Below are 14,543 nucleotides of genomic sequence, written 5' to 3'. Positions count from 1 at the left end.
GACTGACTGGCAGACATAGACTGACAGACAGACTAACACAGACACAGACAGAATAGATAGATAGATAGATAGATAGATAGATAGATAGATAGATAGATAGATAGATAGATAGACAGACTGATTGGCAGACAGACAGACTGACTGACAAACAGACAGACAGACTAACACAGACAGAATAGATAGATAGATAGACAGCGGACAAATAGACAGATATACAGATAGACAGACAGAGACATAGATAGATAGATAGATAGATAGATAGATAGATAGATAGATAGATAGATAGATAGATAGATAGGCATTGGATTTAGTTTAACACATCTGAAGAGTATTGATCAAAATGTCTAGACTATAATTCTGCTTGTAACGAGCGTATCTCTAGAGCGCCCCCATCAGACTGCTGACGGTCTCATTACCGAGAGCCCCGCACCATCTACATTGTTACAATCCTTCCATTTCCTGCAACACAACACTTCCATGTCTCGCGTGAAGGGTATGCTGTTTTATCGCTTCACGCTGGAACGTACCTGCTGTCTGGCCATTGACAACGATGGAAATGTAAAGGTAAGCTACTTTTATTCGCTTTTATCGAAGTAATAAGCATGTTACCGGTACGAGCATGCTATACTCTGTTAGACCGTGTGAGCAATGAGGGAATACGCCAGGTTTCTCTAACGATATGAAAGCTACAAGGGAGGGCGTAGGTTTAATGAAACACTGGCACTTTACGTGAGATGTCAACCGCCAGTGTGATTCGGTTATCTTGACGGGGTGAGTGAACACAAGGGGTTACATATGATCACGAGCAGACACACACACACATAAGCAGCGCTGTTCACTTGGCAACGCCAAGCGCCGTAGACGCCTTAACAAAATCCACTGTTACCTTCTCCCGTGTGGGCTTGACTAGTTTCTACCCACTGGTTAAAGCAGTCTGAGCGTACACAAACACTGCCTGACATGCGGTGAGTGTGGACAGCGTCTCAGAAAAGGTTTCTATACGAGTCGTGAAGACACTGAGCGTTTTTACGCACGACACGCGCGTTTCCCTCACGCGTCTCTCTCTCTCTCCGCAGAGCGAATATGAGAGGGGTTCGCCGCAAACTGTCATTAGGTTGACAGAGATGGGCTGCTGATTTGGGAATCCCGGAGAGCTGGAAGCGCCCAGGAGCACCATGACCGTGTTCAACCAGGAGAATGTGGAGGATTATTACGAGATTGGAGACGAACTCGGGAGGTAGGTGATGGGTTTCACACCAGATTTTGGGCGTGAGGTGAAATTTCTTTTATGCAGTTAGTTGTTTTGGATAAATGATTTACATAGGGGCGTATTGAGGTTAACTGGGACATTTCTTCCAGTCATCTAAATAGCAGAATGTCTCCCAGTTTACCTGAATTCACTCTATACATTTCTTAAGCAGCTATTTTATTGTGATTAACTTCAGAAAGGGGATTTTCACTGTGATATCATAGAGGAACCATTTTGGGATCCAGAAAGAACCTTTCAGTGAACAGCTATTAAAAGAACATTTGTTTATGTAATTGAATTATAACATTTCCTCCTGGAACCTAATATAACATTTCTGAAGAGTGAAACATTGAATACACCATCTAATGTTGTTCAATCAGCATGTATAAGTCAGCTTTAAGATGCAAGGTGCGTATGTCTCTCGGGGTGAGCTCAGCTGTACTACTAAAAAAGTACCTAAACAAACCATGGTATTACCCTAGGATGTCACGGTGGCATGGTAATACTATACCATTTGGTACTGTGATGAAATGATTTCACAATTACTGTACCATGGTACCTCCACAGTACTGGAGACCCTGTAAGAAAGGGTTGTGTTGTTGCCAGGGTGGTCTCAAATCATTACTGGGTGTCCCAAACCCTTCTGGAGCCAGAAGTATCACTGGTTGTTACTCTAGACAGATGTTCATGCATTCCTAGTTGTAATGATCTTCAATGGCATTTATTGATTAATGGGGTTCAGATGGCTGTGAAGGTCTGCTGTGTAGATTTCTCTTCTGGGAGTCCCACTTGACAGGCTGATCATGATAAATTTATGTTAGTCTGCTATGCCGAGATGCCGCGACAATTACATTTTTACACTATAATTTGACTGTTAAAGACATTCATTCAGTAATTGATTTCATTTTGCTTGGTATCTCAACTCAGTTTGCATTAATGTGCAGTCACAATATACTTTTTGTTTCATTACTTCCATTTACATGCATGCGAATGCTGGAGACTATAAATGCAAGCTTATGTGAAGATGTGTGATGAATAGAATATTGATATGTCAGATTTAAAGCTGCGTTGCAGCGTTGCAGTGAAAGTGGAGTAGATTTTATATTTTAACACTTTGGGTTTATGTTTTTAAAAAACATAACATATCACAGCCGCTACAGTGTCCAGCTGTCTGCAGAAATTTCACATGCTCGAAATCCAGTGTGGCCTCTTTAGGTGTTGCATTAACACAGTGAGTTTGTGATGGTCCTTTGACTCTGGTAATACCAGCTGTGTAATATTATATGTAACATTTCTTCACTGGTGGTCAAGAGATATATGTTCTTTTGAACTGGGTTTCATGAGAATGCAGTTTCTTGGATTCCCATTGACTGCTGTGTGTGTGGGTGATAAATCACCACGCAGATAGGAATGAGTCTGCTCCTTGTGTGGGTTGTGGGATATCGGCTCTTTTGTATTTAAGAAAAATATTTTATGTGTTAGTGCTCACGTAACAATCTATAGGATGCCGATGCACTGCTCACGCTCAGTAAAATCGATTGCATAATGCATAAATGTACTAAGGGGACTTCAAATGTTTAAGATGTTCTCGTCATTGGCTCCTGAGGGATGACTGCATCTTTCGGTCGTTCTGATTACATAATTGACTGAGTGACTGCAAAGCTGACTAGCTTACTCCAGTTATTGCAGAATTAAACTGCTTTTGTAGTAGAGAAGGTAGGAAGCAGTGTTATTTTTCACTTAGGGATTCTCACAAGAATTGCATTTGGAAAATACTGTTAATTTGCATATTTATTGATGAGTATTGATTTCATGTTTAAGTCTGAACTGGTTTTAATTGACAGTTAGGTGTTTTAACTATTTAAATATGCATGATCTGTTCCTTTATTTACTGGTAATCTATATAATTTGAATGTTTAACTGAAGACACCGGCTTTATATAATTTTGATGATTATTTTGCATTTATGCTGTCGTTGAATTTTTATCCACATGTGTGATGGCATTTACATATTCAAAATTATTTGAATAGTACTGAAGACAAAACATTTGAATATTATGGTCTCACCATGACAACTATATGACTATCATGAGTTGCCAATCCCACTATTGACATTAAGCAATGAATGGATTGAAGCTTGTTGAAGGAAAAGTGTCCGGGACCACCAATCAGTGAAGCCCACCGGCTTCTATTTCATTCTGCATAACAAAAATGCCCCCTTCCCTCCCCCAAAGAACAAAACCTCCAAATCAGGACCAGGAACACCATTCACTATTCTCAATTCAGCCATTAATTTCTTTACCCTCCTCACCAATATTCAGTGCTCAGCTTTGATGCCTCATCAGAATGGTTGAGCGTACCCCTCAGCACTGAAGCGTTAAATAACCCCGCATCAGACGGTGCTTGCGTGCTACTCGAGCTGTAAGGTTAAACACACAGGCTCTCTTCATGGAGCTTATGAGGCTCCAGCCCATGGACGCTCTTAAGTTGGGAGGTTTCTTTATTGTGATGGGAACTGCTGTGGGTGGTCCTCCTCAGAGTAGGAGGAGCAGTGGTCTGTTGGCTAAATTGGAAGCGGAGAGACTTGGCTGGCATCGCTTTTAATGGATTAACACTATGAGCTGCCGTAACCCAAAGGTGAAGTGTGTCGTTTTTACTCCAGTAGTGCCACTGAACTAAAATTTCATGGGTTCATGGGTTTCCCAGATTCCTCCACATCAGGGTTGTTATTTATTGAAAATTCTGTCATTATTTACTCACGCTTAAGTCGTTCCAAACCCAAGACTTTTGTTCATCTTTGGAAGACAAATTAAGATATTTTTTAAAAAATCTGAGTGCTTTTAACCCTCCATAGAAAGCAACACAACTACCACGTTCAAGGCCCAGAAAGGTAGTAAGGATAGTAGTCCATTTGACATCAGTGGTTCAGCCGTAATGTTATGAAGCTACAAGAATTTTTTTTTTGTGCATAACAATGTCCTTACTATCTTTCTTGGCCATGAACGTGTCAGTTGTGTTGCTGTATATGCAGGGTCAAAAATATCTTACTTTGTGTTCCGAAGATGAACGAATGTCTTACAGGTTTGGAACGACTTGAGGGTGAGTAAATAATGACAATATTTTCAGTTTTGGGTGAACTATCCCTTTAAGCTCCACTCTCACTTAAAGCTAAATGCCAGGTGCTTTACAATATTTAAAGTCTATTAGACAACTTTTGAACAGGAGTCTGCTTGTCTGTCTGTTTTATGCAGTATGCATAATTTCTATCCACTGTCAAGAGAAGCATCCTCTTTAGTGCTAATGCTTAAAGAGAAGATGAATTCCCAACCAATAAGGGCTCCTCTCATTTTTCAGTTCACTCAGTAATGATATCTGTGTTGCTCTATTACATTAAGTCTCTTAGAGCAACTCTAAGCTTGGCTGCTCCCGGTCTGTCCTGCCACTAATTGGTTCCCTTTTGTGTCTGTTTGCTCTGGCTGTGTGTGTGAAAGGGGAGGAGCAGCTTTTTGCTGGATCCCACTATCACTTCAAGAGGCAGTGCTTCTGACTGTGTAGTTTTGAAGAGCGTGCTCCAGAGAACTTATTACCCGGACCCTGATGCTAATGAGACTCCTACGAAAAGCTGAAATCCCAGGCAGTTTTTAAGAAGACCACTTTAACAGTTTCCCCACCCCCCCTGTAATGATATGCAGAGTATGCAAGTTGTTTGTTGTTGACCTATATTTGTGCCCCAGTGAAATGTGTCAGAGGGTGCTGGTGCTGAGATTTGACCAATGTGGGATATTAACTTTTTTTGCCCAACAGCCATGGTGGATAGTATATGCCAGATGTTACCTACAATTTTTTTAAAAGTGTCTTAGATATCTACTTTGTTTAACATATTTACCTTGTTTTGCCGTGAAAATAGATTCTGGTATACAGTTCTAGACATTTTATAGGTCTGGTATTTGTTAATTTTTCCCACCTTGAATGTTACTGTAGACCTACAGTTGAAGTCAAAATTTTACATACACCTTGCAGAATTTGCAAAGTGTTAATTATTTTACCAAAATAAGAGGGATCATGCAAAATGCATGTTATATTTATTTAGTACTGACCTGAATAAGATATGTCACATAAAAGACGTTTACATATAGTCCACAAAAGAAAATAATTTTAATTTATAAAAATGACCCCGTTGATCCACAGCTGTGTTTTTTTTCTTTTTCTGTTGTTGTTTAGTAGTAGTTGTTCATGAGTCCCTTGTTTGTCCTGAACAGTTAAACTGCCTGCTGTTCTTGAGAAAAATCACGTGCCACAATTTCTTTGTTTTTTCACCATTTTTGTGTATTTGAACCCTTTCCAACAATTACTGCATGATTTTGAGATCCATATATTTACACTGAGGACAACTGAGTGGCCCATACGCAACTATTACAGAAGGTTCAAATGCTCACTGATGCTTCAGAAAAAAACAAAACATGATGCATTAAAGAGCTGGGGGTGAAAACCTTTTGAATTTGAAGATCAGGATACATTTTTCTTATTTTGTCTTCTGGGAAACATGGAAGTATCTTCCGTAGCTTCTGAAGGGCAGTACTAAATGAAAAAAAATGATATTTAGGCAAAATAAGAAAAATGTACATCTTCATTCTGTTCAAAAGTTTACACACCTGGCACTTCATGCATCGTGTTTCCTTCTGAAGCATCAGTGAGCGTTTGAACCTTCTGTAATAGTTGCATATCAACTGCATATATACTCAACTGTATGTATCATGTTGAGGATATCTGCTGGAGTGGGTGGCTGTGCACACATATCGTCATTCTGAGTGCTCTGGTGCATAAACGTAGCTACTCATCCGTCTGTGTGTTCAGTGGGTGAAGTTTGGGTGTCTCTTGTGAAGCCTAATGAGATCTGTGGGGGTGAGAGTGTGAGAATGTGTATGAGATCAAGAGCATTTGTGAGCGAGCGTGCCGGGAGGGTCATGGTACACTGTAAGGCAATCCTGCTGTGAAGTATTAGCCTTGACCAGTGAAGCATGTGTAAGTCAAGAGTGAAAGTTAGAGGTTTTTCCCTCTGTCTGTCATTTTCTGTTTGACATGGTGAGTGCAGCTTTTAAGGATACAAAATGCATTCTCCCCCCCAGCATCCAAAACTAACCATCTTAACTGGGCTTCCTGGATAATACAAAGGTTAAACCAGCCACATCTGACCACAGCATGTTAATCAGTGCCAATAAAGAGCCATTGTTAGTCATTGACAAAAACATGGCACATTTTAATGTTTTTTCTTTTTCTTTTCCACTGTTGAGGTATTGAGAACTGGGCAAGTGATCGAGGTCAAGGATTGGCTAGTTAGCCTGATCCAGGCATTCTCTAGATAATAAAGCGTCTTTCTCAATAAATGGCATTCAAAAGTAGCTGTTTGCTTACCCTATATTTACATTTCTATTATGACAACTCTCAGTAGATTTTTAGCATGGTAATGGATATGACAATGTTGATGTATTTGGTCTTGGTGGAATAGATCTACTATGCTGCTAAATTGCTGCTGCTGTTAGTTATTGCTGTTGTTGTAAATTATAGACCAATTCTGTGTTTGCAAGTGTGTTTTAAGTGTCAGTCTATAAAACGCATGGAATAAAAGAATAAAAAAGGTAAATTTAAGTTTATTCTCACCATTCTGGGATTATAACTCACAATTCTGATAAGAAAAAACAACTCGTCATTCTCTCTTTTGAGTTTATATCCCACACCTTTGGTTTTTATTCCCCTTCAGAATGGACAAACTCGCTATTGTTGAGTTAAATCAAGTTCTAAAGTCTAAGCTTCAGAATTGTGAGATAAAATAGGTAAATTTAAAATGTTATAGGTTTAAATAGAATTTCATGCTGTAACTGTAGGGCTAATATATGTTCCCTATGAACTGCATATGTGAATATCATGTAGACCTATTGTTTAAATCAAATTTATGTTTTAAATGTAGAATAATCATAGCAGGTTTCATCCATTAGTCTGTCCGTTTAAAGGTCTACGTTTAGCTTCAAATTCCGTATTTGACGACAGTATTCTATAAAAATGATTTGCGTTCTGATACTGATATCTGAAGGCACAACGATACTTTTTATCTCTTATTCCATATATTTTTTCCCGTTTCACTCCACTTTCACAGTGCGCGCAAAGCTACAAGCGACGTAACTGTGACTTAATCTATTGCTGCTGCTGCAAAGCAAGTACATGAACTTGGAACTGCCAATACATATGCCAATATGGTGCTGTATTTAAGACATACTGCTGCTGCACACGTATCATATATAATAACCCGTATCAGAGCTATACAGGTGGAGCTGGGGAGGTGGAGGGTTTTAGAGGAACGCTGAAAGCGTGCTGCGAACTGCTTTAGTGAATGCTAGCCAGCCATTTAAATCTAAAGCAGCAAGCTCATTGGTTGCGTATGCAACATGAACAGCTTGTGTCAAGTGGTTTAACGCTGTGAATATCACCAGTTTGCATTAACGACATCAGCCTGAACTTGGCATTTACATTCCATTCCATCATTCCATCATTTATCATTGCCATCATCAAACACATTTACATGTTTTTCAATAAAATATTCTTGTAGGATTTAAAAGTCATTATTCATAATTTAGAGAAAGTAGTAAAGAATTTAATCAATTATTCACTGGTAATTGACCAAAAAATTACGTAGTTGTTGGATGATTGTTTTCAGCCAGAATCATAATTAGTGATCGACCGATATTGATTTTTTTATAACCGATACCGATTATTTGCATGTTTATGTGCCCGATAACCGATATGCAGAACCGATATTTATTTACTGTTATAAATTAAATAAATGACTGAGTCCATACTTCACTTTGATTTTTCACTTTTCACTGGATAATGTTAATTCACTGAATAATATTCTCTGAAATATTGGAATATAACAAACAAAACATCGTTGTATATTTGTTAGTTGTATAGTTGTATATTTTTAGATGTGTTTTAGTGAAATAATGGTTATATAGTAAATGTTAATACAGTTTAGGGTGTTTTAAACAAATGAATCTTGTTAAAAGTTACATGCGGTGGCTGTGCTGGAACATTTCCTGAACATCAACCCGGTGAGTGAACAGCAAAATGAAATTGACTTCACGAGGTTAATGATATACACAACAGAGAGAATTAAATTAAGCGCTCATTCATGGTTGTATTATTTAATTCAGGCAAAGTTAAGTCTTTATTGGGACAGGACTTGACAGATTATTTTAGCTGACTCCGACTTCACGTGACTAATGATGAGCATCTAGACAACACAGAGAGAATTAAATTCAGCGCTTTCATTTCCTTCATGTGCTCATTCATGGCTGTATTTATTTAATTCAGCCATCATTTTCCTCATTCACGGCTTCAGAGTAAAAAGTCCCATTGCATTTAAAGAATTTACAGTTTTGCTTCTTATGCCAACTGAGCAACTACCACAGATGAATCGTAATGCTAACAAATAGATTTCTCCAGGTATTGTAGACCTCCTTGATTGTGTCTGGTTCTTGTTTTCTGTAATTAACAGAAACCCGGTCAACAGGAGAACGGATACAGGGGAGAGTTAATGCGTCATGATGCTGGTGGCCTGTGTTGGCAAGTGTTTATACACAATTAAATATGTGTACATAGTAACCTGCCTACTTTTTGTGCCACTCCTTTGACAGCTGACCTACGTGGACTGTGAGATTATAATATTTAGCATAATAACATTTGAATTCTGTGAGGCATGACTGTTTTTTATTACACATTGTTTATATGTCCTAATTTACCAGTTCTTATAATGAGCATGACATAGACTTATTTACATTTCAAAACCTTTTATCATGCCTTTCTTATATTCAAACCACCTGCCAGAGTCGTCGCCACTGTGGGTATAATTATGTTTTACCATTAAATGGTGTTTTATCGCAGAGTTAATGTCCCACGGTGTTGTCATACACACAAGAGACCCCTCGCAGAGTCCAGGAAGCGTTGCTACAGTGGATCGTAGTCGATTAATCGACTTCATTTGCACAGCCAACACTTCTTCATTCATCAGGGCCCGGGTTTTATGATGCAGTCGCCGTAATGATCATGCGCATCAGCCATGATGGGGCTATTTAATGTCAAGTGTTAGCATATGAATGTGATTAATGGGAATTCCCCCCCCTGAATCATGATTCTTAATAGCAAACTACCGCGACTGATAGGCTACATCTTGGTAGTTAAAAGGCGGCTTGACCAAGAGCTGTGAAACAGCATTTCCTCAGGCACATTTGTTAATATTCAGCAATAAATTTGTGAACGTGTTATGAATTCTTCTCACAGATCTCAAAGCACCGGCACTGTTAATGCTGTTGCTAAGCTACTGGCGAAGTGATGTCGTGAAAGGAATTCAGACTCCTTGTGCTGGGTATCAAGTGCTTTTCTTCATATCTCGTAAGCCATTGTCATTGCCTTGTTGATCATTTTGCACGTCTTTTTTGTAGTCTTTGTTTTCAAGTATTTGACCCTGTTAAAAATGGCAAGAGATACTTTGTCACAGTTCTTTCATATTGCTCCTTGAAGCAGGTCCAGGGTAGTTAATGCTGGTTAATCACATTCCTAAAAGCTTTCTTATTTTCGTCATAATTGTTCTTTTATGGAGGGGGTTGAGATACTGTATCCGACTGTTAAGGCGTCAATACTTCAGCTGCTGAGAGTGCTTTCAACACTCATGTTTTGACAGTAAGCAGTACTCGAAACCAGGTGAATGTCAGTTTCTGTCTGCATTAGGGCATTTGGGAGATAAGGCCTACAGCAGACCTCAGGACTCCTCCCCTGGGTTGCTATGGGAACCACCCATTTATCCGGTTCTTTCCAGGCATAGCTATCAGTTAGGCTCGGTCATCTGTAGGGCTTCCTCCATTAGCGACGCTTTCCCAAACGAGTTCTGATTGACTGGATGTGTGACACAAAGAGAAGAAGTCCTTCATGCTCATGTGAGATGGCCAATTAATCAGACAATGCTGATTTTCTGATTGGATACACCGTTTTGATTGAATTACAAATGCAAGACTGTGTTTTAGCTAGGTTTTGAGGACTCAAGAGTAGTAATGGCTACTTCAGACCTTGGTTATACACATTTGCCCCTGGTGCCTCCTGGTACAATGTGTGCTTTGTGTCTTTAAATCCTCTGGAAAGGACAAAATTACATTCCACTGACATGTCAGATGCCTTTCTGGACAAATCAAAGAGAAATGACGTGGTGTCTTGAAGGTGCAGGGTTTTTTTTTTTGGAATGCCAAGCTTAAAATGTCATTATTGTCCCCTGATAAGATACATATTTGAGATATCACTGAAATAGATGTCTTTATGACAGCCCTAGACTATTTCTAGACAAAAAGTGTCCCACCCTCGCTCTCTGCCTTTTACAGTTTATCAAGGCTGTATTTATATGATCAAAATGTGATAAAGAACATAACAATGTGAAATATTATTACAATTTAGAATAATGTTTAAAGGGATAGTCGTTAATTACTCACCCTCATGTTGTTCCAAACTCGTAAGACCTTTGTTCATCTTGAAAACACAAATTAAGATATTTTTGATGAAACCCGAGAGTTTTCTGATCCTGAATAGACAGTAACGCAGCTACCACATTCGAGGTCCAGAAAGGTAGTAAGGATAAAGTAGTCCATGTGACATGGTTTAACCGTAATGTTATGAAGCTACGAGAATACTTTTTTTGCGCAAAGACAACAAAAACTAACTAAAAAACTAACCCTTTAAATTGTTTTTTATTTTAATATATTATATTAAGAAATTATATGTTAATATATTTCTGTGATGGCGAAGCTGAAAGCGTCACATGATCCTTCAAAAATCATTTTAATATGCTGAATATTATTATTATTATTATTATCATTATTATTAATGCTGAAACATTTTGGCTTCTTAGTATTCCTGTGGAAACAGTGCAGGTTTTCACAAAAAAATTGCTACTAGCCCAATACTAGCCCAGTCGTATTTTGAGGGGAGTTCCCAGGTAAAAATCCCATTTCGGGTAAGTTTTTAGCGGGGTTCCCCTGGTAAAATTTGCCTTCCAGGTGCTAAATTTAAGTGTTAAAGTAGTCCAATTTCGCGTGAAAACCACAGACTTGGCAACACTGAAACAGTGACACTTTTTTTTTTTTTTTTGGATAAATAGAAATTTTAAAATATTTTTTTCATGTGTATATTTTGTAGAAATTTAAAGGGGTTATGACATGGATTTTTTTTTTATTATTTTAATATGTTCCTCGAGGTTTACTTATATTATTGTTAAAGTGTTTGCACAAAAGAAACAAAGAAATATGTGGAAAAATGATTATTTTCAACCCTCATTCTGACCCTCTGTGTAAAACGAGCTGTTTTTAAGGGACGGGTCCTTCAAGGCTTCTCAGTAATCGGCCACTGTTATGGTAGGCTAACGTCACTGCATAGGAAACCGTATCAATGCCCCCCTTGCTATTGCAAGTGAATGTTTAGACAACATCATCAAAATATCATGGTCATTTCCAGACAAAGCATTATGAAATCATTTACTTACCATTTGTGATGCAACTGCCGTCAGATCTAGTACCACTTCATCTTTCAACAAATGTTTCTTTGTGAACTCTCCATGACACTGTGCCTCGATTACAAAGCAAATTGCTCCAGACATTCCTCTGACACAATCACTGTGCCATTTAAAAATAAACTATCCACTTGCTCTTAATGCTGGGATCCTTCTGATATCTGTAGAAAGATGTAAACAAGCTGTTTAAACTAAACGCGTCAAATCAAACTACTGACGACAGACTCTGTCAGAAAGCGAACGCGCATCTGTATACTGTATCTGGTGTAGACAAGATAGCGGCAGTGAATGTAATTTCTATTTGCCTTCAACGCAATACTCGCATTCAAGCGTAATCAAGTCTCAAGCCAGTGGGCCGGGCCTATGGTGAGATAAGAAAAAGACAATTTGTCAATGCCTTGCTCTGGAGGCAGTGTTTATGGAAATGATTGTGCCCGGATGACGTCACCTTGCCCCTTGGATCCAAAATGAGCTCTTTTTGGAGCTTGAGGAAATAAATGCTTTGTTTATAATGAGAAGGATGTTTTAAGATATGAAACCTGCAGGATGATTTAATAGTCAAGGCAAATTTGATTTCTCATATCATGACCCCTTTAATGTGTCCTTAATGTGTTAAATAAAAGTTGTTGTTTTTTTTTTTCAAATGTTTCACTCCAATTCACAAGTTTCTGTCACACTTTGACATTTTTCCCCTCAAATGCTGAATCAACTGTTTATATGCATGGTGTTTCTTTGACTGTCCAAAGCACGTGAATACGAGGCACGTAATTGGGTGTCTGTTGCTAAGCATCTAGCCATAACATTGTTTCACACTGCACAAGTTTGGCACCGCAGTGCAGGGTTAACACCACTAAAGCCATGCATAACCTCCTCTAGGTCAGGGTTTCATTAACCCCGGGGTAACCTATAACCCAGGGTTAAGCGCAGTGAAAGTAGCCTGTTTAAGAATGAGTCTACAACTGGTCTAAAGCCGTTAGAATAGGTGTGAACACTTCTCCTGATGCTATAATAATCATGAAAAAAGGTATTAATCATATACCTCAAGAAAAAAAAAGAGAAGGTGCAGAGAGTTTTTGTATGGTGTTGACCTTTCGTTTCTTCTTTTGAGGGGAATGTTTCACTTCCTCAAGACTTTTGTTTCATTAAACAGCTTTGAGGCTTATGCTATGTCTACATGTGCTGTAAAACTCCTCAGAGGAGAACTCCACTTCCAGAACAACAATTTACAAATAATTTACTCACCCCCTTGTCATCCAAGTTGTTCATGTCTTACTGTCTTCAGTCGTGAAGTGTTACACCTGGCTCAAAGATGTAATATTAAGGGAGACGACACAGCAGAATAACTTCAAACATAATATATATTACAACAGAATTAACCAAAATAACATAATCAGGACATCAGTATCAGTAGGTTCGATCAGTGTGAAATGCGAGTGAGTGGATGCACAATGAAGTGTGGTCAGCGCTAGTGATTAAATGCAAAACAAAACATTATGTCACAAAATTGGACCGCGGCTCTGGCAAACTGCCCACGCAACAGCGGAGCAGCAGCGCCGACAAACTCTTGCACCATGTTTAAGTAAGAGACATGACACGCATCAGGTACACTCAAGTCACGCCCCAAATCAGAAAACCTACAACAGAGAAGAGAAACCAAAATACCCAAAACAACACAATTCAGTCGTAACATGAAGAAATTTAGTTTTTTGAGGAAAACATTTCAGGATTTTTCTCCATATAATAGGCTTGGTGCCCTGATTTTGAACTTCCAAAATGTAGTTTAAATGCAGCTTCAAAGGGCTCTAAATGATCCCAGCTGAGGAAGAAGGATCTTATCTAGCGAAACAATCGGTCATTTTTTTTGGATTTGTATTCTTTTTAAGCACAAAAGCTTGTGCAGCACTAGTGCTGGGATGCGTGTCCACGACGCTACGTACTGTTGAATCATGTTGAAAGGTCACGCGGAACATAGGCGGAACTACAGACCCAGTGTTTACAAAGCGAACGTGCAAAGACTAAGGAACTGCAAGTAAGTCGAACGCTGTTTACAAACAAAAAGGTACAACGATGTCAGACAATTCTGAAGTTGTAGGAGAAAATGAGATGGAATTTTTCGCCATGCTCTACTTTTTTGAGCCGGAGTACACAGACGATGAACTTAGACGTGATTCATAGCGTCGTGGACGCGCATCCCAGAGCTAGTGCTACACAAGCTTTTGTGCTTAAAAAGTATACAAATTGTAATTTTTCGGAAAAAAAAAAAATGACAGATTGACAGATAACAGATTTTCGCTAGATAAGACCCTTCCTCGGCTGGGATCGTTTAAAGCCCTTTAAAGCTGCATTTAAACTGCATTTTGAAGTTCAAAATCAGGGCACCAAGTCCATTATATGGAGAAAAATCCTGAAATGTTTTCCTTAAAAACCATAATTTCTGTACGACTGAAGATAGAAAGATGGATGACAAGGGGGTGAGTAAATTATTTGTAAATTGTTGTTGACAAAAGTTGTTGTTTTTTTATATGCTGCAGAGCTGCTTCAGCCACTTTATTTTCCACATCCATTTGAAACTAAAAAATATAATGCATTGATATTTTTTTTTTTAATGTATGACAAAGTAGAATTACCTCAGAGTCTGTGTTCATCTTAGAGGTATGTTTAGCAGTATATGTTTCATGCAGAGTATGAGCTGACA

General features: G+C 38.6%; 1 protein-coding gene across 2 annotated transcripts in view; it reads left to right on the top strand.

Moving 5' to 3' along the window:
* The first annotated feature begins 423 nt into the window (after nucleotides 1–423).
* dapk1 (death-associated protein kinase 1) overlaps nucleotides 424–14,543 on the top strand; it is an 89,674-nt gene continuing 75,554 nt past the window's right edge. Inside the window, exons 1-2 of one of the 2 annotated variants that reach the window (XM_051111253.1) lie at nucleotides 424–564; nucleotides 1,077–1,237. In XM_051111253.1, coding sequence (XP_050967210.1) covers nucleotides 1,176–1,237 — 62 coding nt within the window. In that variant the 5' untranslated portion in view covers nucleotides 424–564; nucleotides 1,077–1,175. Of the gene's footprint in view, nucleotides 565–699; nucleotides 966–1,076; nucleotides 1,238–14,543 lie in introns of those variants that run through there. The other variant, XM_051111254.1, reaches the window with a different exon arrangement.

This window comes from Labeo rohita, chromosome 5, assembly GCF_022985175.1.
Source record: "Labeo rohita strain BAU-BD-2019 chromosome 5, IGBB_LRoh.1.0, whole genome shotgun sequence".
Taxonomy (NCBI): domain Eukaryota; kingdom Metazoa; phylum Chordata; class Actinopteri; order Cypriniformes; family Cyprinidae; genus Labeo; species Labeo rohita.
Note: the sequence above shows the minus strand (reverse complement) of the source record. Positions and strands in the feature narration are given on the sequence as shown.